At 43.6% G+C, this 26283-nt stretch overlaps 1 protein-coding gene across 10 annotated transcripts in view; it reads right to left on the reverse strand.

Annotated features, from left to right (window-relative positions):
• Window positions 1–26283, reverse strand: part of FRYL (FRY like transcription coactivator) — a 323785-nt gene that overhangs the window by 132650 nt on the left and 164852 nt on the right. For all 10 annotated transcript variants that reach the window (XM_059721714.1, XM_059721716.1, XM_059721717.1 and 7 more), the window contains 8 exons: window positions 17197–17336; window positions 15924–16020; window positions 12887–12966; window positions 11711–11791; window positions 6834–7002; window positions 4009–4101; window positions 3533–3631; window positions 1382–1483 (listed from right to left, as the gene is read on the reverse strand). In XM_059721714.1, coding sequence (XP_059577697.1) covers window positions 1382–1483; window positions 3533–3631; window positions 4009–4101; window positions 6834–7002; window positions 11711–11791; window positions 12887–12966; window positions 15924–16020; window positions 17197–17336 — 861 coding nt within the window. The remainder of the gene's footprint in view (window positions 1–1381; window positions 1484–3532; window positions 3632–4008; window positions 4102–6833; window positions 7003–11710; window positions 11792–12886; window positions 12967–15923; window positions 16021–17196; window positions 17337–26283) is intronic.

Below are 26283 nucleotides of genomic sequence, written 5' to 3' on the forward strand. Positions count from 1 at the left end.
AAGCTAGATACACCAAAAAAGAGTAGTGCAGCTTGAATGATTCCACAGTCTACTACATATCCTGCTAAATCAATGCACAGTAGCCAAAACCACAACATTCTGCAGAAGCTCATATATAAAATTTCTGCTGAATAGAGCCCAAAGGTAAATGTGTTAAGCTGTTAGTATTTAACAAAACTATCAAAAATATTAAGTGCATGCTGTGCAATTACTAATTAAACGCCTTGGCACTGATAGTTTGAATGAGTCCATTGTCAGCAATGGACATTAAGCCAGGAAAATCTAGTTCTCAGCATGTAAAGAATTTTAAAAAAAGCTGATTTCATTTAATGAGCAAAATTAATAAAACAAAAGTCAAAGCAGACATTGCAAGAGAATTGTAAATATGTTAGATGAAAAATATACAAAAAACCAACAAGCAACAGAAAAGTATGAAAGATGTCATGAAAACAAATGACCCTTCACAGAGTAAAATCTGCATTTCATTTTGGCACCTTTCATCATGGATTTACAAATTTTTAAATAAACAGCACGTAGACACCATTTGGAAACTTAAACGCAGAGAACCATTAAAAATGCTGAAGTGGATCAAACAATTGTATTAAAAATATCTAAATCAAGATATTAAATGGAATCATGAACTTTAATCAAAATTGATAAAACATTGTATAATATTAAATAATTTAATTAACAAGAGAACACACATTTTCCAAGTATCAGTGATTTGTATATTAGATCAATAAAGTAGTGTTTAGAATTCTATCAAGTACTGGGAGGGAGTTAAAGGAACACTAAGTTTAATACTGGAAACATGCATAACTGTGACAGCATATATGTAAAGGTTAACTGCCCTCTACAACAGGGGCTGGCAACTTTTTCAAGCTGCAGGCCAGAACAACTTTGCTCCAGTCTGGTGCAGGTCAGATAGCCATGGCAGCATATCAGCTTTTTCTGCACACTCGCCTAAGGCATGCACTGGGAGCTGCACCCACATTGCCACTGCTTCTCTTAGCTCCCCATTTCCTGATGTGAGCACAGCTTCCAAGTGGAATGGAGTTGGGCTGGGCTAGGGAGCTGGAAGCTGCTTCCATGTTGCTCTGTTGATTCTAGAATAGCATTTACTACAGGTACTACTGACAGAGCTGTGCAAACAAACCAATGAAGCTAATGTAAAGACAGCAGAAAGGAGTTAGTTGTTACATTTCTTTTACCGTGCCATGCCAACATCAGTACCACATAAAACCCTACAGAAAACATCAATGTTGCAATTACTTCACAGTGTCCTTTAAACAGGTAACAACTTTATTCGGTATTAAAATACTGCAATTGTGAGAAACTGCTATTAACTTGTTACAGTTCCTGAACTGAGAATGATTCTTACCTTTAAATGTGACAAACAGTTCTGCAGGAAAATGTGCCAGTTATTTAAAAAAAATTGTTTCTGACTCACACACAACAGGCAGGTGATCAATGGATACAAAGCCTGAGTAGGGGGGAAAAAAGAATTGATCAAATTGCTCTTTGAGAAATACATGCAGGGACAAAGCAATTATCTTAGTAAAACCTGAAGAAGGTTTGGTTCATCAAGAATATTGCCTTGTTTTCTGGTCTGCTTTCAGCATAAAATAAATTTAATTTAATACAGTTTGTAAGTACTGGAACAACACGGCTTTGTTTGCTGGTGAACCATAAGATCTGTTAACATGTAATAAGTTATTGAGCAGAATATATACTAGTTCTTGTTATAAAAGCTAATCTCAATTACAGCCATTTTGATATAACACGAGATTTAAGGGAGAGCAATACAGTGTGGTTAATTAATAAGAATAATGCAAGGGCTTCTGAATTTAAAAAAATGCTAAATACCTTCTCAATGCTTACTTTGATAGTGATCCTACATCACTCTGGCTGTAAGTAAGAATGACAGCAGTTCCTTTATTCTTGGAATCCTAATATAGGAATTCACTCTACTAAAAGTTCCCATACATGAAAATGAAGAAGAAACAGCCCTGGGCTGGGCTGTGCCGTCTGCTCCACAGAAAAGGGCTGGGAGAAACCCAGCTGGGGACCACAGCTGGGTCTGCTGGAGGAACTGGGGGGGGGGGGGCAGCCCCTACCAGACTTTGCCCCACTGGAGTGGAGGGGGTGGCAATGAACAGCCTGAGAAGGACTATCCCCCACCACCCCAGGCAAACCCCAACTGGGGTCTGGAAGGGGCTTTAATTCCCCCCACCCCAGCTCAGTGCTGGCCACAACCCTTGCTCTCTGCTTGAGTAGGACGCGGGGTACAGGTAGGCAACAGCCTGAGGGGGACTACCTGACCCTCCCAGGCAAACCCTGGCTGGGGTCCGAAGTCTGAGGGGCTGTAATCCCCCGTCCCCAGGCTCAGTGTGCTGGTGTGACCAAAGAAAACAGAGAACTACATTTACAGTATAAAACGGCAGGAGACCAGGAGACTCCACCCTCACCCAACTCTGGCAGAGACTGAGGCAGGCAAGCAGTTGATAAGGGAGGGGGTGTAATTTCCTTCAGCTCCCTCAGGCCATGGGGGAGGGGGGAAGAGGCTGGAGGGACTGGTCCCCTGCCACCTGTGAGCACTGGGATCTCTACTACAACACCTAAGACCACATGCTGATACCCAAGAAGGACTTTCTGAATACCTGCCTGTAAGGAGACTTATGCAAGGCTCTCTCGTTTTCTTGGTTTACATTTTAACTCAGACTAAGCTGTGTGTGCTCTCACTGTGTTTACTGAGCTGTATCTTAGCTTAGGCAAAGATTTTTGGTTGTTTTTTGTTGCGTGCTTGAGTTTGCAAATTACTGTGCTCAATACATGCTTGCGTCAGAAAACGGACTATTCTTGTTCAAGCTTTTATGAATTTGGTGCCACTACCTTTTTCTGCACCCACCCCCTCCTCAGCCTGGCAGCCTCGAGCAGGGATTGGAAGGGAAGAGGCAGAAGCCTGGCGGGCACTGTCCCCCCACCCAGGAAGACCCCACGGGTTTGAGTCCCGTGTGGGCCAGGGAGGGGAGTTAAAATCCCAACCCCCAGTGTGCTAGCCCAAGGCTGGAGCCTGGCCACACTCCCTCCACTGGAGCAGAGAGGGGGGGAAAGACTTGAAGCTTCAGTCCTTTCCCTTTGGCACTGGCTTGTAGGCTGGGAGGTGTGCTATAGCCCTCTTCCCCACCCCCCGGGTTATGGCCTGAGCCACTGCAGGCATGTGGCTGCAATTCCTGAATCAAAAGTGAATGTCTGTTCACTTGCTTCTCAGTTTAATCTCTGCAGTTTAAATTAACCTGCAAAGACTGATTCAATTCAATCTGGGGCTTTTTGACTGTCTGTACTTAGCCCTAAACTATAAGACTGAGATTAAAGATGGGGAAGGTTTAACATAAACTATATGACACTAATTCTTGTGCCTCATAAGAGGGCAGACTTAAATTTATAGAACGCGCAATTTTTCTAAGGCAAATAATTTGTCTAAAACCATAAATAAGTCTGTCAGTCAAGAGTTGAAATATTTCTTAAATACCAGTGAGTGCTTCTTTCTTGAGCTCAATTCAAAGGTAGTCTGATAGAGCATCTCCACAAAGTTTTTCAAACATGGTACATTGACTTCATTTTTAACAGCCTAGTGGAAATAAATATAAATAAGTACAAAGACATATAAAGAAAAATGTTAAGATGCAATTAAGAACAATGTTAAGAACAACTGCATGTACTTAAAGGCATTTAGATCACCTTTAAGATTAGTGAAGAGATATTCAAGTCTTTCCATCTGAGCTGTATTAACAGCACATGAAATACAATTGTGCCATACAGCATAACATCTAGCAAAATGATGAAAATTTTGCAACTAAGGAGCGTTAGAAACATGTCACCTGAATTCCCACACTTAAAGCAAGTTAAAGTAGTAAATTAAACTTTTATCATTAGCCAACACCAAGTTCTCGCACAATATACATTTTAAGGAGTTTGGGGTATTTTTTTTCTTCAAGACATACTTACAGCAGCCACAGGGATGAGAATTTCCACAAACAAACCAGCAAGTGCATGTTTTATGTCTTTATCTTTTACTTCCAAGAAGTACTGAGCACATTCCTTTATAATGAAGAGTAAAAAAAAAAAAAAAGGATTTTCAGTTGCATAAAAATATCTGTGTAAGACAGTAGATGACAACTAGTCAAAATTACAATGTAACAAACAAAAGTTTTTCCAGCAATATTGTAGAACTATTCACAGTATTCCCACAAGTTTTTGAAAACTGAAAAGGAAATACCTCAGTAGCAATGACTTATCAATTATTAACAGTAAAAGGGATGCTTTTCGGCAATGATTATTTTAAAGCTTCTGAAAAAAGTGGTTGTCTTTCTATCATTACTAGCAATTTGCAAGGTAAAAAAAACAAAACCAAACTAACATTTATGTAGTGGTTTCATTTTTCAACCTGATTTACTGTCATTAACTGGTAACATCATTTAGAGGAGAAAATGTGCGTGCATGCAATACTCTAAAGGAAACTTAAAGCAGGGGTGTCAAACTGGTTTGATCTCTCAGGCCAGATCCGGACCCTAGGGGGTTGGATCCACACCCACCTCGAGTGGCAGGGTGAGTGAAGTCAGGAGGGTATAGGATTAATGTGGCCAACACTTGGTCTAAACTGCTGAAATGCATCCCAAGCATTGCCCCCATATCCCAGATTTTGGCAACAGACCCTACCTTTGTCCAGCCTACCCCAAAATCCCTGGTCCCTCCTACACCTTCATACTACAGGATTCATCTTGTTATGGTCCAAATTTTCAGCTCCTTAATAAGGCACTGTGACAGGATGTTGCAGGCTGCAAGGCCAGAGGCTCCAGCATAGCTGCAAGCAGTAACATCAATTACAGGCTGCTCAAGGGGACTGGACCAGCTGAGAGAGATAATCACCCACAGGAAGTCAAAAGGTTCCTAGGGAGGGGAAGCCAGAAAGACAGGCAGACAAAAGGGAGAGAGAGTGAGAGAGAGCGTCCTGGCCAGAAGCTCCAATACCAGACCAGGGACTCTCAGGATCTAGGAAAAGACCCAGATGCTGAGACTGGGAGCAGCAGCACCACAGCAGGGAGTCACAGACAGCTTGAGAGAAAAGAATGAAGTGAGGAAGGAGCTTCTCAGGCTGAAGAGGTACCATCTCAGAGGCTGAAGAGGATGTAGACATGTAAGTTAACCCTTTATGGACCCTGTTTATGTTGGCGTTGGACTGACATGTGGGAGGATGCCTATGCGACAGTCATGCCCTGAGAGCGAGAGACTGTATCATGTTTAAAGACTGAGCCAACCCTAAATCCACTGCAAGCACTTACATGTGTGTACGTAAGTCTCTGCCAGGATTACAACTTAAACCAGTAATTGACTACCAAAAATATAACAGTTTTAAACAAGTTCTGAGTCATTAATACTGTATTCTTAAAAAGGTCTTATATATGAGGTCATTAAAGATACCAAGAGTAAAAGAGTACCAAGAGGTCTTTGTACTTGCACTCTGATAAATTGATGAAGGAAATTTGTTGATGAATAGCAACCATAAAGTCTCAGATTGTGCTTCTACCATAGTACTTGATTTTAAGACAAGGTATATACCCCGCCCCCCCATTTAGACAAGGGGGAAAAGCCCATTGTCTTAGAATCAAGTACAAGGGCAGTGGGCAGAGGGGAGGGGGCAGGAGGCTGCTGCAACTTGGGCTGCAGCTCCTACCAAGGGTTGGAACTGTAGCCACAGCTGCTGCCTGTCCCTGTCCCACCTCCCTACACCCCTCCCATTCCCCATGTGCAGCATCTGCCCCCTTTCTCCCTCTCATGCAGCCTTTGCCCCCTTCACCTGCCCCTCTCCTTTGCTCCATGACAGCAGGCTCTGTACAAGCTGCAGACTGAGGCACTGAACCTAGTCCCAGCCTGGCCCCACAGAAACACCATGCAGGCTGCATGGCTGCTGGGGAGAGGGGGTTGAGACCAGGGCCATGCTCAGTGCCTCAGGCTACAACAGGAATGGAGTCTCCTGGTGCAAAGTGGAGGAGGCAGAGGGGGAAAACAGAGGCTGGGGGTAAAAAGGGGAAGAGAGACTGGGGAGAGGGGAAAAGCAGAGGCTGAGTAGTAGGGCAGGAGGGGAGCAGATGTAAAGGGGGGCCACAAGGCTGTTGGGGCGGCAGACAGGAGGCAGGCACAAGCAGGAGACAAGCTGCTTGACCTCCCCACACACCACCTGCATACTGCAGGGGAGGATGAATTACAGATGACCCTCCAATAACATGTTCTATATGTGGAAAATTTAAGTTATAATTTTTTCCATTCATAGAATCCAATTATTGGGGGGGGGGCATCATCTTAAATTAAGGGTCATCTTAGCTTTGAGTAAAAGTGGTAATCTTGTTTATTATAGCATTGCTTAAAGCAGGGGTGTCAAATTTGCTGAATCCAGACTGCAGAACGAGCAGCAGACACAGCAGAACTGACACTACAGGAACAGTGAGGCCAACAGCTAGAGAGATGCTGGGGCAAGCAGCCATGGGGAGAGGAGTTAGAGACCAAAGCAGCCCTTGCTCATCCACCTGTCTGCTGCTGATAGCCTTGTCCAATGGGGCCGCCTCACCCCAAATTCCCTGGCCCACCAGGAGCACTGGGGGCTGGACAAAGTAGCTCTGCAGGCCATACATTTGACATCCCTGATTAAGGACTAACAGAAATTAGGGCCTATTGGATTAAGCAGCATACAAAGAGTTATAGTTATAGATGGTTCCTTTTCCAAACAGCTTACAAAATAGACAAGATAGACACATGGAGTAAATGTGCACGTTTACCTGCATAAACTGAAATGATGCTTCAAAATCTTCTACAGGATACATTTTTACTCGGAAAAACTTCATCCCCATAATTAAACTGATGATACTCTGTACTACATGAGGACTCTGTTCCTTTTGTCGCAGTTCCTTTAATTCAGTGACAAACTTCTTCCTAACAGCTTGAAACCTGAATAAGTGATACACATTGCAAACACCAAGTTTGTTTAATTAGAAATTATGTAAACCTATTATAAATATTTTTAAATAATAACTTTTGCTAACTGATACAGATACTACATTTGTAGACATATAGGCAAGGTGGACACTGAACATTCTATTTCTTGTATTTAGCATCTACATGCCATGATAAATTAATACATTAGAGGATGTATCATTGCAGAATGATAACAACTGAAGGATGTCAGCCTTCTGTCCACTTCTATGTACCTAAGATTGGTAATGTGTTTTTTTAAACTATCTTCTTGTTCCATACTTTTGCAGCACAAGTGAGTACTTAACTATTTAAAAATATATATGGTATCTAAAAGAAAAAAAAATCTGAGGCACTTTCTCTGTAACTATATGCACACAGTACAGTTTGTTTGTTACTGTTTTGGGTTCATTCTTTGAGGACTAAGAAGTATAAAAAAGCTACTTAACAGCAATTGCAGTTCTTTGAGAGATACTGCTGAGAGATACATTCCTGACTACTGAATGTCTCTCCCAACTTGACCCTCTGATCAGAAATGTTTTTGCCATAGCAGTACCTGTATAATGAACCCCAATCCTGTTTCTCACTTTGGCCCCAGGCTGAGGAGATAAAGGATATACTTTCTGCTACTTATTCCCCTTTCAGCTACAGAACATAACTGCATCTGACTCTGAGGAAGAGAGGTAAGAGGGCAGGGGGATGGAGAGATCTAAATATGTGCATGGACTACACATCCAGGAATGCCAGTTATTGAGAACTCCTTTTTCTTCAATAAACTGTCCACATACATATTTTTGACTTCATAGAAGAATTAGAAAGGAAAAAAACAGAATCTGAATCCACGTATGGACAACAAATCGCTAAGAACTCCAGCTACTTTTAACGTCCTTTTCTTCTTCAATTAATGTCCATAAACACATTCCTTACTGGTGGGTAACTTCAATGCAATGCCCACAAAAACTTGGTGGTAGGTCTCTGTGTCCCTATGCTAAGAATGACATGAGAATTATCCTGCCACATGCAACAACAGCAAGTCATGAGGCTTCTGCAATGGCATGTTTGTATGTTTGGTAAATGTATAGCCACCTTGCAGGTAGCATTTATGGGGACATCATGAAGGGATGGAAGTGACGTAGCCTCAGTGCTTATGAAATATGTCCATGTCACAGGGGGTAGCTAAACTCTAGCAGTATCCAGCATAATTAGATATCATCAGAAATCCAATTATAAAGTCTCTGGGCCAAAACTGCCATGCCTTCTGATTATTCAATTCGGTCCTCTGCAGGTAGTAGAATAGTGCCCTTTCAACGTCAGACAAGTATAAAAAGAGCTTGACTCAACAGGAATGCAGCTTTGGGAAAAACACTGGCAACAAGATCTGTTCATATTTTAACCAGGCTGGGTAGGAATTTAGAATGCGTCTGTAAAGTCACTTTGTCTAGATAAAGAATAGTGTGAAGTGTAATTCACCACCAGGACTCTGATCTTACCTACTTGCCTTGTGAAGATAACAGCCACCAGGAAGGCTGTAGTCATGGACAAGGACTAATAAGAATGATATCATGACTCAAATAATTGCATCATCAGGGAAATCAGAAACAAATTTGAGACAAACTGGAATTGGATCAGATAGTAGGATCCAAGAGAAGAAGACTAATGTACATTAAAGCAGGGGCCACGGGCCAGACTGGAACTGATATTCTGAAGCCACTAAAAGGCAGCTAGGACTAGAAGCTCCTAGAACTTTGCCTTGGTCTGTAAGTGGAGAGGGCTGCTTGTGCCAAGGAGTAATCCGATCCAGAGTTGATACTGAAACCTGAGTTTGGTGACAAGGCCAACAGCACTGGAGAAGCCTGCATCAGAAGTGGGGACCTGAAAACAGACCCTGGGTCATAAAGGCTACCAGCTCAGTGCACGTGTCCACCAGATTAACTCAGATGGCTAGACTCCAGGGAAGTCATGGTGCTATTCGGTGTCAGTATCAGAGGGCTCCTATACATGTACAGGGAGGCTGCTCCAGCACTGTAATTACAGCGCACCAGAGCAAACTCAGTTAATCGAGTCTGCTGGAACGTGGAAAAACCTGGATCCCTGGTACATTTCCACAGGATTTTCACCTTCGCCAAAGGAAACTGTGAATTTCTCATTTTGCCAGAGAAACCCATGGACTTTGCTGTTTTGCAAAGACCTCTCTGCAGTCTGGCAGAATTCCAGCCTGCAAGGAGGCTGGGAAGGAGTGAGGGGAGGGCAGTCAGGCAGGGGGTGCCATGTACATGTACATGCACATGGCCACCAGACACCTGTGGGAGCTTCTCTCCAGCTAAGTGGGAGGTGTGGAAGGACTGAGGCCCCTGTAGGGAGGGAGGGGGTAGGTTAGGTAGGGCTGGGACTGCTGCCCAGCTGGGTGGTGTGTGGGGCTTGGGGCCCGGGGCCACATTATGCAGCTGCAGGGCCCTAGGGAGGAGCGGGGCAGTGCTGTGGATGGCTCATCCAGGGCACTGGGGGGCAGGGGAGGGGAAGAGGAGACGAGCTTCCCACTGCTGCATGCACTCCCAAGGGGGCAGGGGGGGACCTGGGTCGCACTCCCTGCCCTGCTGCCCTCCCCCAGGGCCTCGCAGCCCAGCGGGTGCAACCCAGCACTGCAGGGCAGCACGGAGCTTACTGTGGTAAGCAGCTTCCTGGCACAGCCCTGGAAAGGACAGGAGCCTGAGCCTGCAGTGTGCACCCGCCCCTGCCCTACTCACAGATCAGGAGGGGCATGGGTCCCCCTGCCCCCCAGGAGTGCACAGCTGTGGGGAGCCAGCTCCCCTGACTGAGCCTGCAGTGGGTAGGCAGCAGGCAGCTGGGGGGGTGGGGAGCCAGGCTCCATGTTCCTTCGCAGCAGCTGCTGGGTGCAGATGGCTGTAGACCCAGGTCCCTGGCCCTGCAGCCCTGGCAGCTGGGGGTCCCCTCCAGAAGGGCTGAGGGGGGCAGGGGCAGTAGGGAGAGGAGGGGGGAAATGAGGGGCCTTTAATTTTAATCATGGATTTTAGGGGTTAAAAAAAGAAGAAAAAAAAAAGAGAGAATTTGCAATTTATCAGGAAAAGCCATGGTAATTACCACGCTCCAGCAAACTCTAGCATCCCCACACTGAAAAATGTCAGCAGGGGAGCTTTAACTAAAGCTCCTTTGACGAGCTTTAGTTGAAGCACCCCGCCACCATTTTTCAGCGCAGGGATGCTGATACATGATGTTCCAAATGCTCTGATTAGAGTGGCTCTTGGAGATGCTTTAATTAAGATGTCCCCCCACACACTCCCAGAGCACATCTATAAACACCCAGACTATTTGCAACAGTGGAGTAAAGGTGGATGGAGTTTGGGAGCATGCTAGTGTCACATGCTAGAGCCAAATCTTCAGCCACTGGATCTAGACATCTGAGGCATGGTAATTAGTGAGCCCTCAATCAGGGGGAACAGGGGCAGAGTAAGGTTTGGTGGCTCCCTAACAGCTTCAACACAACCCAACTGGCTGACAGTCTCCATCTCTGCTAGGCCTCTGGAACCAAAGCCATTGAGCCTTCCTTGACCTAGGTAGGCCAGGAGACTTCAGAGAGAGGCTAAGCCCCAATGGGATATAGTGGTGCTAGGTATGAGAGCTAGGTGGTGTCAAAGAAGTCCTAGTGCCCAAGGAAGCCTGAAGGATCAAGGTCTGATGAAGGAGTCATGAATGGGGCAGCAAGACATCTCCCAGTCCCGAAGGCTGCATGGAACCTTATCCCACAAAAGTGTAGGGTACAGGGAAGCAAATAAGTAAATAAGGTCAATATGTAAGGAAAAATGAATTAAAAGATAAGTTGCTGAGGAAAACCAGATACAAATTTCACAGGGAATAGAACATAAGCCACTTGGCATTTACCATCAAAAGTGTGGTCTCAGCCACGCAGTTACAAGGAATTGAGGAGCATAAAGTGTGCACCCACCCTTTATCCCATTGACATGGAGCCAAAGGGGGGGCAGGGCCACGGTGTAATTTATGGAGACTGTAGCAGCTACAAAAATCTCCAGTCAAAGGCTCAGAATGAGAGAGAACCAACAATCAAGAATGTGTATGCGAACAACTGCTTGAAGGATGTAATTTAAGAAAATGGTATTCATAGGACAAGAAGGCACATATACATTTCAACAGCACACAGCTTCACAAAAATAGAGCAGACACGTAAAGCAAGAAAAAAAGCCTTGATATATAAATACAACATGCACATATAATTCAAAACAGCTGGAAAGTCATTTTTACCATGTCAACCTAGAAAACATGACTTGTATAATACATTTGCAAAATCCTGTGGAAAATTGGAAATACATATATGTACATTTAATTAAATTATGAGCGATAAGAGTAACAACGTGTAAACTCAAATTTTGTTTCAATATTCGCTAGAAAGACTTGGATATATACTCAAATTAATAAGGGTAATTACTATTAGAAAGCGTCAGACTGGATCAATTTTCAGCAGAAAGATGAATAATTTAAGAAAAGACAGGATTGCAACAAAATAATCTGACCAAACAAGAAATAGGGAAAGGATGTACAATACTGACCAGTTAGCTACTATTATTAATAATTATTAACATAAGCAGTAAATATTAAGGAAAGTTTGATATTTTAGAGGGGGTAGAAAATAAGAGGTAAATAATGAACTTACTTTGATTGAGCAAGAACTCCGGTCACTTCTGCATATAAATCTGCAATAATATGAACATTCCCAGTGTTGGTTCCTGAATACCTAAAGTGGGGTAGGGAGAACAAGCATATTCTTAGATATTATTTAAGTATCAACGGTGTGTTCAAGAAAGTACAAAACAGGGAGAGAGAAACGTCTGCCATGAGGAATTACCAATCAAAATATAAAGGTAATACAAACTGGACAGAAAAGTTACATGGTTTTTGTTTTTATATTTAATCACTGGATATTTAAAATTTGTGTAGGTCAATTTGGGTTGGTTTAATGCAGGGCTGTACTTTCTAAGCAGCTGGGGTGGACACTGGGGTATCATTGATGGGGTTTAAGCTTCCCTGGTCTCTTGGGTTTGTAGCCTTGGGGTGCTCCTGGATACTCTGCTGCACCTGTATCTTTTGGTGGGGGTAGTGACTAGGTGTGCCTTTTACCACCTCCATCTGTGACCCTCTCTAATTCAGGTCTGGCCACCAACATTCTGCCTTCATAACCTCAAGGCCAGACTACTGCAATTTGCTCTATGTAAGTCTGCCCTTGAAGATCATCTGGAAGCTGTAGCTGGTACAGAATGTGATAGTAAACCATCTGACAAGGATGGTCTCCAGGAGCACATAACTCCAATGCTCCAGAGTCTGCACTGGATCCCAATAGCTTTTCAAGCACAATTCAAGGAGCTGTTTTTGTCGTGTAAGGCCTTAAACAGTCTGGGTCCTATATACCTAAGAGACCATCTTCTCCCTTACACTCCATTGTAATCTCTAGGTCAGCTAAGAACAACCTCCTTAAGTACCATCCATATACCAAGTCCACTTGGCAAAAACAGGCAAAACGTTTGCAGCAATCATGCCTTAGTTCTGGAATTCCCCACCTCTTGAGACCTGCAAGAGCCCAAGCCTGGACATCTTTCAAAAGCACTGTAAGACTTCCTTATTTGGGCAGGTATTTAGCAAGCAAAGCTATACTAAGAGAGTTTTTAGGGGATCTCTGTTTTATGCTGAAATGCTAGCTTTCTTTCAAGTTGTCGTCTTGTTGTTTTCCAGCTTTATAAGTTACCTGTTCTCTTTCTGTAAGCCACCTTGAGTCTCTGCTGGAAAGAGTGACATATACATCTCACACACACACACACACTGAAACTCAACTTACCCTTCCTTATGTTTAAAGTGCTTGAAAGCCAAGTTTAGAACTTCGTGTACTAAAGGATCTGGCACTGGATGAACAGGTATCTAGAATATAGATTAAATATTTCACTTTATTCTATATCGGTAAGCAGATCCCACTCTGACATACCTCTTAGAAAAACCCAGGGACTAATAGAGGGGTGGGTCCTCCACTAGTGTAAACTGTCACAGTTCCACAGAATGTAGCTATAACAGTTTAAAATAGCTGAGGACCTGTGCCTATATATTCAAGCAATCTGACTAAACACCAAAAATATCAATTTTATGTACATTTGTATGATATTCTCCTAAATTATCTGGAATTCTGGATTTAGGCAATCAAAAATGGTAATGAAAAATTCAGCAATCAAATCACTAGGGGCTTGCCATGAATAACTTATGAGTCTAGATTAGCTGTGTATCCTTCAGACCTCTAACTGATGTTGATTGCCTATTTCAGATTTAACCTTACATGCAGAATAGTCATGTCAGAAAACAGAACCCAAAAAGCTACAGTGTATAGGGTGACACGGTGTATAAACTGACCTCAGTTTAAAAGTTAGAAAAGTTAGGATTTTCATAGGCAGTCAGGGCCAGGCTCAGCACTCAGCTGACGCGGCCCCATCCCCTGAAAACGGTGCTGCCTGGGCTACACCAACCAAGCACCAAGCGAACAGCGCTGCTGAACACCATGCCCAGCCCCAGCAAGTGGCATCGGGCTCGGCACCCAGCTGGCACAGCCCCATCCCCTGCAAACTGAGCACCACTTGCAGGGGATGAAGCTGTGCCAGCCGAGCAGAGCCTAGCCCCGGAAAGCAGCACATACCTGCTAAGTGCCAAGTTCAGCCGCATCCCAGTCCCCTACAAGCCACACCAGGCTCCCAGGGGATGAGACTGCACCAGCCGAGTGCTGAGCTTGGCCCTGTCTGCTGCAAACAGCGTTGCTGAGCACCAAGCCCGATGGCGCTTGCAATCAACGGAGCTAGGCTCAGCAGCACCACTTGCAGCGGATGGGGCTGGGCTCGGCACTCAGCTGGCATGGCCCAGGCAGCATCACGCACAGGAGATGGGGCTGGGTTCGGCACTTGGCTGGTGCGGCCGCATCCCCTGCGAGAAGCGCTGGTGCGGCCCACACAGCACCACTCACAGGGGATGGGGCTGCACCAGCTAAGTGCCGAACACCAAGCCCAGCCCTATCCCTGTCTCTTGTGAGTGGCACCAGGCTTGGCTCTCAGCTGGCATGGCCCCATCCTCTGTGAGCAGTACTGCCTTGGCCATGCTAGCCAAGCACTGAGCCCAGAGCCACTCGCAGGGGAAGGTGGTATGGTGTATAAATCAAGGTTGCATTTTCAGAGGACAAAATTGGACTTCAAAACCTGATTTATACACCATGAAATATGGTAACTCAAAAAATTTAATTCATCCATTTAAAGAGGAGGAGAAAAGAAATAAGACCAGAGAAAAGGAATGTATACCCAATTTGGTAGCATCACTCACATGAGATGAGGTAACATAACTAAGGCGGGGGGGGGGGGGGAGAAATCAAATCAATCCCATATACATAGTTTGCCATTTGATTTTTTTTTTTTTTTTATTTTAAAACTGTCCCCCTCCCCACCCCCACATTATAAATGTGAATTTTTCTGGGGAAAAAACTTCGCTGAATAAAAGCAGTGGTGGGAACATTAATTCTTTTTTAAGAATTAGGCAGATTTGTTTACAGACCAATGACAAAATGTAAATTTTGTTTTCAATTAACAGAACTGTATTATTAATATTGGGGGGGGTCTATTAGTATTATTATTATTATTATATATTTCCTACTAGCGATTAAAAGAATCAGTTGCATTCTTAAAAAAAAAATCATTATATAGATTTTTTTGAATATTTTTAAAGAGGACAATATTCTATTTTAAATGGGTTATTTCTGCCAAGTACTTATTAGTATTTAACAATGCATTAAGATTTTTCTTTGCCTAAAAAGTACAAAAGAGAATTTTATGCTTCAGCTAAAGAGAATATAGTATTTATCTCTGTCCTAAAATTTTCTTCCTGTAAGGTTTTCTTTTATTGCATTTAATAAATGAATCATTGTGAAATTCAAATCAATGCAAATGATGGCATATGCTAACACATAGCCAACTCTCTCTGGCAAAATAGTATGCTGATGATTGCTACTACTATTATTGCTAATGAGAATTGACAAAATGATTTGTTTCCTCATTCTCATTTATCCCATTTGCAATTCTTAATCCCTTTATCAAAAGAAAGCTGAATAGCATTTTTTTATATATATAAAAACACCCCACAACAGAAATATCAGTTTGCTTCCTGGGAATAATTAAACAAGGAGGCAAGATGAAAGAATGCTAATTTATTAAAATTAGCTGGGGTTTTTTACTGTACAAGGATGTTGCTGGAAATGGATTTCTTCAGGCAACACAGTATGAAAGCTAAACCCCAGCTTTAAAACTTTAAAAGTAACACTCCATAAGAGAGGATGATTTACCCGATTCTAAGACAACTCTGAGTTTAAGACCCATTCACTCCCCCACCCCTGCCTCATAGATTTCATACATGGATAATTATAAATTTGTTATAATTATCCATGTATAGAATTTAATTAGTAGAAAGTCATCTTAAATTCATCCATATCACTACTGTTGTTCAATAAAACATTTAACAAATGGAATCTACTCATCATAACAGAACAGTTTCACTGCTCTGTTTTTTCACTAAAACACCAATTTATATATTTTTTATATAAAAAAATAAATTTATTTTATTTTTATATTTATTAGCTTCAAGAGATTTGAAAAGAGATAGTAACAGGGATAGAAGTGGAAAGGGAGGGGAGCCTGAAAACTTTGTGCAGCTGAAAGGATTAATAGAACATCATATGAATTTATCTTATGCTACCCTGAGTTTTGTATGGAAAAGCCAGAAGTAGGTACATTATACATTATAACAATTAAAAGCAAAAGATTAACAACCATACAGCTTGCAGAACATAAAGCACTTACCTGCTTTAGAACTTCTATTAAAACTAAACAAAAAATGAAATCTACAGCTAAATCTCTCCTCTCAAGCAGATAATCTCTCTCACGCTGTTGCTCATCCCTAGAACAAAAAAGACTGATCATAAGTAAGACTGAATATAGATACAATGTAAGAGTTGCATGTTATTGGTCTTTTTCTTTCATATAAAAATACCTAGATATACATCAAAAACACTGCACAGCTAGGAAAGAATTTGAGGCTTAGAAGGAACTGGAATTATTTTTTCATTCTTTTTAGGGAGACTAGAAAACAATCCCCTTCTTTACCATACTGCTTCCATTTCTCTTTCCTTTTCAAAAGGTCTCATCAAATAGCTACAATAGCATCAGAGAGTCCAAAACCTTGAGTCTACCAACATTTATCCTTCTATTAGCCTCAGAAGTCAAACACTAGACTTAAACCACCTCTGTGATTTTGCAATTGCTAACTGAGAAACAAGTCCGGTCAACTCATTCCCATTTGACATGCATCATTTGCCAAAAACTATTGTGTGGTTGCTTTCTGGCATGTTCCCAGGGCCAGGTATCTCTTGTGAGTAGTGTGGCAGAAATGCCATCATCTGTGTCCCTCTTCAGAAATCTGTCTCTGCCAGCATGAGAGGCTGGGGTTGAATGCCTCAGGGCGGGGGATCGGCCTCCCTGTCTACATGACAAAAGCCTGGTGCCTCGGAGGCGGATGCTCTGGTCACCTGGGGAGGGGGAGGGAAAAGCCCCACTCACTGGCCCAGGTAGCCAGTGATGCTTTTTTAGATTGGTTGGCGAGTGGCCAGCACTGGCAGCTTCGATCGGGCACAGTGAGGTGGGCGGCTCAACACAGGAGCACCCCCTTCTGGCCCGCTACAAGTAGCACTAAGCATGCCCAATCCTATGTTGAAAACAAAAACACATGTGGAACAGAACCAAAAGGGTGGTTTTTGTTTCTTGGTAGTGAACTTGGAATCACTGCAGAAAAGGTATCAAAACCCCCCAAACTGTTTCTTCCCTCATGTTAAAAACAAAAACTCAAAAGCCTTAACTTTTGTTGATCCAGAATAAGAAAGTCCTCTACTGCAACTTCCTGCTCAGGTCAAGATCCTCTCCGTGTAAACCATCCCAGATAAAATTTTGTCTAACGTACACTTAAAAATTTTAAGAAGATGGAGATTCCATGACGTAATTTCACTATTTTAGTGCTTCTTCTTAATTGCCTAACTTAATCAAATGTAGATTTACTGGTGACAAATATGATATCACTTACCCCTTTGATTTTGTGCTCGATCGAGGTCTATATTCATAAGATTCATCTTCTGTTCCATTTTGACGCCTGTACCAGTCAAACAAGGTGCGTAATAAGGAGGGGAGACAGTGCTCTGCTACTGAGCTCATAGAGCTTATCAACTGGAAAGAAAATAAAGTTTTAGTAGCTCACGATGTGACAGAATGCTCAGAAGAAACTGAATTATTTTTGTTTTATTAATATTTTTGAACAGTAAGAAAACAGAATCTTTACACATCATGGTCACCCAAGATAATTTTTCTGAACACAGGAATTATGGCAAATGTAATATAAGGAAAGCACGCATAGTGTTGCAAAGTTAATGTAAAATGATATAAGCAACCCTAATAAAATTCACTATATGATGTCAGATATTTTATAAATCAAATAAATGTTGCCATAAAGAAAACTCATGTTTGAAATACATAATTTTAAAACCAATGATGGACAAGCAATATTCTTCCTAAAGCTGTTATAAACTTACTAGTTCTGGGCATAGCAGCATGCTCTTTTGGTCACAGTATAAGCTGAAATCAAAGCATTTAAATGTTCTACTCCTCTCTAACATGACTGTTTCAGTAGATACCTATATCCATTCACAATGTAACTCAGTTATGTAACCATAACAATATGACCAACATCAGACACTTGCAGGCATGCATGTAAGCTCATGTAGACCAGGTATATTGTTTGCTTTAAAAAAAGCAAAGACTGAATTCAGTAAATGTACCAAGAGAACAGTTAATAGAAACTATAATTAAAGTACAGCAGTATAACAACATCTGCATACTCCAGAGTTCTTCTAGCCTAAATTCCAGTACAGATTATTAATAGCAGAAAGTTTATTAGGGAAAGAGAAGTTTGGAGGCTTTGGCTGCTAACAGATGTTAAAAAACCAAACAAAACAAAACCCCTCCCAAAAATACATGTCTTGCTAGAAGCAGCAGCATGTTAGTTTGACCTCGCACTGCAGCACTTGTTTCATAGTTTCATAGTTGGTAGGGTCGTAAGGGACCTAAGGAGATCACCTAGTCCGACCCCCTGCTGTTGCAGGAAAGAGTACTGGGGTCAAACAACCCCAGTCAGATGTTGTCCAGCCTCCTTTTAAAGACCCCCAAGGTAGGAGCCAGCACCACTTCTTTTGGAAGTTGGTTCCAGGTCCTAGCTGCCCGTCAGTGAAATAACGCTTCCTAATGTCTAGCCTGAAACTACCCTCCGCCAGCTCGTGTCCGTTGTTTCTTGTAACTCCCGGGAGTGCTCGGGGGAAACAGGGACTCTCCCAATGCCTGCTGGTCCCCCTTGACTAGTTTGTAGACTGCCACTAGATCCCCTCTCAGCCTTCTCTTTTGGAGGCTGAACAGGGTCAGGTCCCCCAGCCTCTCCTCGTAGGGCCTGCCCTGCTGATCCCTGATCATGCGGGTGACCCTCCTTTGGACCCTCTCCATATTGGCCACATCCCTCCTGAAGTGCGGTGCCCAGAACTGGACACAGTACTCCAGCCGTGGCCTGAGCAGTGTCACGTAGAGGGGGAGGATCACTTTCCTTGGACCTGCCTGAGATGCATCTGTGGATGCATGACAAGGTATGGTTGGCCTTCCTGACCGCGTCCCCACACTGTTGGCCCATGTTCATTGTGGCATCAATGATGACTCCAAGATCCTTTTCTGTCTCAACACTGACGAGAAGGGAGTTCCCCAGCCTGTAGGTGTGCCGCTGGTTCTTCCTCCCCAGGTGCATTACCCTGCACTTGTCAGTGTTGAACCCCATCCTATTCTCTTCGGCCCACCCCTGTAACCTGTCTAGATCCGCTTGCAGCCTGTTCCTTCCTACTAGCGTACCCACTTCACCCCACATCTTAGTATCATCTGCGAACTTGAACAGGGTGCTTTCTACCCTCTCACCCAAGTCACTGATGATGATGTTGAATAGTGCGGGCCCAAGGACCGAGCCCTGGGGAACCCCACTGCCCACATCCCTCCAGGGCAAAGAAGACCCATCCACCACCACCCTCTGGGTGCAGCCTCCAGCCAGTTAGTGACCCATCTGACCGTGCAGGCATCAACACCACCATCTCCTAGTTTCTTACTGAGAATGAGGTGAGAGACTGTGTCGAAGGCCTTCCTGAAGTCCAGAAAGACTATATCCACTGCGACACCTGCATCCAAGGACTTGGTGACCTGGTCATAGAAGGCCACCAGGTTGATTTGACAAGACCTGTCCCTAATGAACCCATGCCAGTTGCCTCTGAGCATAACCTCCCCTGCTGGCCCTTCCTGGACATGTGCCAGGATAATTCGTTCGAAAAACTTCCCCAGGACCGAGGTAAGACTCACGGGCCTATAGTTTCCTGGGTCCTCCTTCCTCCCTTTTTTGAAGATGGGGACCACAATGGCCCTTTTCCAGTCCTCTGGCACAATGCCGGAGCGCCATGAGTGCTCGTAGAGCTGTGCCAGAGGTCCTACAATGACCCCTGCTAGTTCCTTCAGCACTCTGGGGTGGAGATCATCAGGACCTGCAGATTTAAATACATGAATGGATCAGGCGCTTCAGCAGGGCTTTTTGGTGCTTTTATTTAATAGCTGATTCAATCAACTATTAGATAAAAGCACCAAAAAAGCCCCACTGAAGTGCCCGAGCTATACAGATGCTGGGTAAGCTAGGTCCAACTAACATGATGCCTCTTCTGGGCATGCCCTGGTCTCAGTGTAGGAGCGTACCGAGTTTAAAATCAAGTGCCGGGGGGGCGGCGGCGTGCGTGCGGGTAATGTCTGTAAGTAGCCTATGATAGCATAAGGCAGTTCTAACCTCTTCACTGCTAAGAAAGGAGCCAGCAAGGTCCTATAGAGGACTGCACTAGCTGAGGAAATATAAATTGCTATATAACATGCATCAATGCTTGGGCATTACCTGAGCACACTCCAAGAATAAAGTTTCCATGGAAGCTCCAGTCATAGCACAACACTTTGCTTCTATACTCTCAACCCCAAGAAAACCCAATTGAGTCACTGACTGTACCAGTGTTTGTTTTCATTTGAGGGGGATCTTTCCTACAGGTAAAAATCATAAACTTGTTCATGTGCTTCTGAAATATGAAAAAGCATAACCTCCCAGGCTAAAAAAAAAATCAGACATCTATTTACAAGATTTAAGTGATATTTTTGGTTATTTGAAAGATAGCTTATTTAACTCAAGGGTGTCAAACATATGGCCTAGTTCCTGCCCAGGAAGGTAGGCCACTTAGCCTGCAGGGCTTCTTGTTGCCCAGATGATCCACCATCAGATCCAGCCCAAATACCATTCTGCAGCAGCATGAGCCTCAGGCACCAACTAAGGGGAGCACCAGAATAGAAGCAGAGCCTCACCCTCTCTCCTTTTCCCCACTTCTTTTCCCTCCATGCTTCCCCTGCAGCTCTAGGAGCCAGGTGCAGCATTGGGCACAAGATAGGCAAGGAGTGGCAGAGCAGCTGCCACAGGGTGCTTAAGGAAGCTGCTGCTGCAGAGTGGGAGTGTTGGGTTAACCCTATTATTGCCTACCTTTTTCACCACAAAATTAGGTTTTCAATTTGCTATTTGGCATATGATTTGGCAGCAGCTACAACTTTAACTCATGGTGCTGGCTGTGCCAACATTTCTTCCCTGCCCCACCAATGGCTTGCCCCAAGAGCAAACAGGAGCCAGCAACCAAGACGTTAATGCCACCCTGTTGGGGACATCAATCTATAGCACTAGGGTGAGTGGTATCTATGCTAACCTCTGTATTCTGGTTGCAGTAAGTGTCACAACTAAAAAAAAATGTATGCCCACGTCACTAGCAAGAAACAAAATTTAAGCCTTCTGAAATTTATGCCCATGTCACTAACAAGAAACGAAACTTAAGATTGGTCAGGGTGAAAGGGGATAGCCCTGCAATAAATCCCTGACATAAAACCCTAGCGAAAACTGCTATATAATTGGAGATTTAATGAGAACCAGATGACGTGGCTTAAATCAATTGGTCACAGTGTAAACAAAACCATCTTGCACTTCTGCCCAAATTGGAGAACTCTGGGCACACAGCAGAGTAAACTTGGCAGACTGATCAACCACCAACGACTCCCCGTCATCGACTGTCCCGACGTAACCAAAATCCCCCTGCAGGCTCGTTAAGTCGTTCACGGCTCGTTAACTCGTTCACAGCGCCTCATTCGTCACACTGGCTCGATTGTAACCTGATACGTATGCTCAGCTGTAACTAAAGCAAGTCTGCTACCTGCGTCATATTTCATCCTGAGGCGGCGTAAGTAAACATCTCCAATAACCAACACGCGTCTGTGCCTGGTTAATTTCACTCCATCCACCAATTACCCACCTGTCCAGTTAAAAGTCTGAACACTCTGGTGGGAGTCAGAACACAGCTGCCAGCGGCTGCTCCGATTCATGACAGTAAGAAGCCCTGCAGCCTGGATCCAGCCTACCGATTAATTTGAGTCTTATACCCCTGAATTAATGCAATAAAACTGTACTGGAAATTAAGAAAACTAAATCAATAAAAGAACTGCAAAGTTAAAATGCATTTCCTACTTCCTAACAGCATCAGTAGATATCCAAAATAATGAAAAACTAGCTTTAACAAATATGAAATGAAAATAAAACGTAATTAACTTTTCCATGATCAGGACACGTTAAAAAGGACTGTTTTTATGACAAGTCTGACCACTTTGCTGCTAGCTCCGAACTCATGTCTGTTGCAATATAAACTAAATTAAAAAAAAAAACCCTCATTTTGAGCTAACACTAGAAGTCAGTGTGCGAATGCCAAAATGACAGCAAACACATGAAGTTCATCAGCACAAATTAAAAAAAATAAATGAAAAGCCACTGAAAAAAACTCTCTTAAGCCCAACATCCTAAAACAACCGCTTAGCCTCATGAAGATCCAACTATAACTGGACGCCTTAAAAAACTCCATGAGGTTATCACACCTTCCATGGAAATACAAAATAACCCGATATCCTGAATAATATCTGTCAACAAAAAAAATAAATAACCAATATAAAAGGTCAGACTCATACAAACAGAGACTGAGATAAAGATAGTAAAAAAGGCCTCAGCTAACTTCATTACATTCAAACAATATGTGATTCAAAACTAAGTAATGATGATAGAATGCAATATGCATAAAATAAAATGTTGATCATACAAAATATGTCTTTTTTTTTTTTTTTGTGATAATTCTGACTTTTGAAACAGAAAAAATTCCTGCAAGCTTTTCTGGAAAAGGAACATTAAGTTTCAGAAACAGAAAGCACCGATACTCGAGAATGAGTCCAAGTACTTGAGGAAAAGAGAAAAATATTAGGGGTGCACTAATAGAGATCTTGGGAGCCAATTCTGGGGGCCAATCAGATAGGTGTTGACCAACATGCCTCCTTAAAAATCGCCTATTGGTCAACATCGATCCGATTTCCGATTTTAAGTCTGTTGTGGTGGAAGGGGAGGTGGGAGGGAAGGGGCATGGGGAGGCAGATCAACCCCCCCCTGTGATGAGAGAGGGAGTGGGCAGGGGCAAAGCTGGCCAGCTGGGGTGGTGCATGGAGCCATGGCTCATCGGGGGGGGGAACGGATGGACTTCCTGCCACTCTGCAGAACTCAGGAGGGCACGGGCAGGGGGGGCATGTGCCCCCAGATCTGCGTGGGGTGGGGTGGGGTGGGGCAGGCTGCAGCTGTGGGCTCAGCAGGGTCTGGGCTTGGGCCAGGCAGCAGTGGTGCTAGGAGAGGGGGGCTATTGCAAAATTTGGGGTGGCTGCTGCCCCCTGCCGCCAGAGCCCCCTCCCAGTGCCGCCACTACCCACCCCAAGCCCAGCCCCCGCCTAAGCCCCGGCTCTAGCCCACAGCTGCAGCCTGCCTGCCCCCCCCCCACTGCCCAAATCCTGAGGCACACCCACCCCATGCCCTCACAGAGTGCAAGCAGCGGTGGGAGCTGCCCCCTCCTCCTCCAGATGAGCCATGGCTTCATCCCACACCCCACCATGGCTGGGCAGCATCTGCCCCTCTCCCTCCCTCACCACACGGGATGCTGATCTAACCCCCCCCCAAAGCCTCTTCCCTCCCACTTCCCCTTCCACCAAAACAGACTTACCAGCTGCATGCCTCTCTTCAAGCTGCTGGGCTGTGCTTCTCACTGCCTGCTTGCTGCACTATGTCTGCGCACGCACTTGGGCATTTATCAGCCACATCAGGCTGATTTATGATGCAGCCAATTTTCTTTATATCGGTGGCAATCCAATATTGGACCAATGTATCAGTGCACCTCTAGAAAATATGCCATAATTAAATGTAGGGATATTTGTGGGAATATATAATCCAAATGAGACCATCTAATGAGAATGACTTGACTAAAAAAGCAAATCTTGGGGTATTGGAGCATCAGCAGGGGTCTGGTGGGGAGACAGCGGGATGGTGTGGAGGGGTCTATGGCGGTGGCTCCTCCCCAGCTCTCAATGGCCCATACCCCAAACACCTCTCACACCCCACTCTTCTCAGAGGAGAGAGGCAGAGGGGAGGATTGGGGCTGGAGAACCCAGAAATAATAGTGGCAAGTAGAAAAAGGGTCAGGAGAGAGGGAGGGTCCCCAACGGACAGCAAGCAGTGCCCCAGGGCCCAGCAGCAATTTGAGCACTGGAGAGGGACCCAGTGGCTGCTGGTCAGCCTGCCAGGCTGTCCACCCTACTCTCCCTCCCCCATGGAGGTTGGGAAAGGGGAAAGGGGGGGGGGAAGTAGAGCAGAGCACTGTAGGATGCTGAAGGATCTATGGATCCCATGTCCCCAGGCACGTGCAACAAGAAGTGAAATGTTCCAAAACAATACCTCATTTCGAGACATATTATTCTGGAGCAATTCAGCTGTTTTTGGAATGTTTCAAAGGGCATTCACATTTATACAGCTAGGCCTGTGAAACTCTAACCAAGTTCTACAAATAGAGGGGATCACCATACACTTAGCTAGAGTTGCACAAATCCTGGCCCACAGAGCTGTATCATCTGTCCCACAAGGCTCCCAAAGGGTCCAGAAATCTGGCAGCAGGGGAGTGGTGGTAGCAACATCTGTTGCTCCCCTGCTGCCAAATGTCCAGTCTTGTTGGGAACCCTACTGGCCAGATTATTCAGCCCCACATGCCAGATTGCACTGGTGCATGGCTACACTGAGATGACAGGCAGCTAGGTGAGGGTGGCAGGTGGCATGCATCTGGCACAGAGCATCATGGGACTAGGCTCACAGACCAATCCCACACCACTCATCCGGCCCTTGGGGCCAAAAGGTTTGGTGCCATAATACTAAGCAACTTAGTGACATTTTATCAGTAAATAAAAAAAATATTTTGCAATTCAATACTGCTTTTTACTCATGGGAAAAGATTCACTGGTCCCAGTATTGTGAATATGGGTCCAGAAATTCAGTTTGCAAATATAAAATAGTATTACTATTTTTAAAAAATTAGAAGGCAATGCAAATCCATGTACCTAGCACAAAGAATTTTCCTGAGAAGGAGAAACCTAAAGGTATTTTGGGAATTGGTCCTACACCATTGGAGTCCATGGGATTTTTGTCATTTACTTCAACCCTATCCCTTTTGGGATTTTTTTTAATCACCAACCATAAAACAGATGTAATGAAAATACCAATAACCATCTACATATGCTGAAATTCAGATACTAACAGGCACGTGACAATTTAAACAGCTGAGAGCTGAAGGCCTGCACCAAGCCAGGATCACAGAAGGCCCTGTATTTATTAAACATCAAAATGAGTTCAAATGCAAAGACAGTGATATTATAAGTCTTGATATATGTGAACAACTAAATATGATCAGGGATACAAATAAAAAGCAAAGCAAAGAAACCTTCTTTCATCTTCAGCTTGCTGAAAGCTAAACAACAGGAAAAAAGGGTGTATGGTTAACTCCATGCAAATTAAATCAGTTATTTAAGGAAATTACATATTCATCACCTTCAGTTCAGATTGCTGTATTTCTCTGCATCTGAGAAAACTGCTCTTGTCAAAATAGTAGGGAAAGCTAAAAGCTGGCCTTTTGAGGGGTGTTTTCAGTTTAAAAAGTTAAGCAGCACTGATCTAGACAATATCTCATGCATGCTCTGCACATTCCCTTAGGTCCCAAACCACTTCTATTGTCAGTTCTGAGTTTTGGTCATACTTGGAAGGCCGAAAATGAGTTGGGATCCAGTAATATCAAGTAAGAGCTCTGTCTCTACTGCACGTCATGCAAGTTGCATACCTCATTCAATGCAACTGAGGACCTCCAAAACAAGAGCCCAAGATGGGGGGTTCAGAGTAAAGCCAATCTGGATATAGAACACATCACCACATGACATAGGAAGCATCATGGGCGAGATCTTTTACTGAACCAACTGCATGACTGGGATTAAAGTTAAAGATACTTTATGCTCACATCATGGCTACATCAATCCAACACTATCAGACACAAGTAACCTAATATTTGACTGCCGTTAAAGCACAATGCAAAACCTACCTTCTTCATAAAGCTTTCCTGACCCTAAGTGGTATAAAAAAAGAGCAAGACAAAAGGTAAGGTAGAGAAGTGGAGAGATAAAAATATTCCCTCCAAAAGAGACTCAATAAAACCCAAGAAGAAAGAGCAAAATACTCCTTTAAGTCTAGCCAAGACATGACACTATAAATGTACTTGCATATGCACCTTATAAACTAACAAATCAGAGATGCATAAACTTTTGTGAGCAAACATCTCTATCCTGACCTCAGACTAACATGGCTAACTACTTCTGTACTTACATTATGTTGCACTACAATATTACTGGGACCAGCATTACAGAAAGTACCAATAAGGCAAATATGAATGAAGTTTTGCATACAAAATTTTGTAACGTTTCCTAAGCAACACACATTTCTTAATTATGATTTTTCAAGTATAGAGGTGTAACAATAAACCAACTATATAAATAATTCATAATGTAACACTGCTTCTCATCGCTTCTTCATAACATTTTAAATAAGAATAGGATTATTTCAATTTTGAAATTTAGTTTCAACATG

Source organism: Alligator mississippiensis, chromosome 2, assembly GCF_030867095.1.
Source record: "Alligator mississippiensis isolate rAllMis1 chromosome 2, rAllMis1, whole genome shotgun sequence".
Taxonomy (NCBI): domain Eukaryota; kingdom Metazoa; phylum Chordata; order Crocodylia; family Alligatoridae; genus Alligator; species Alligator mississippiensis.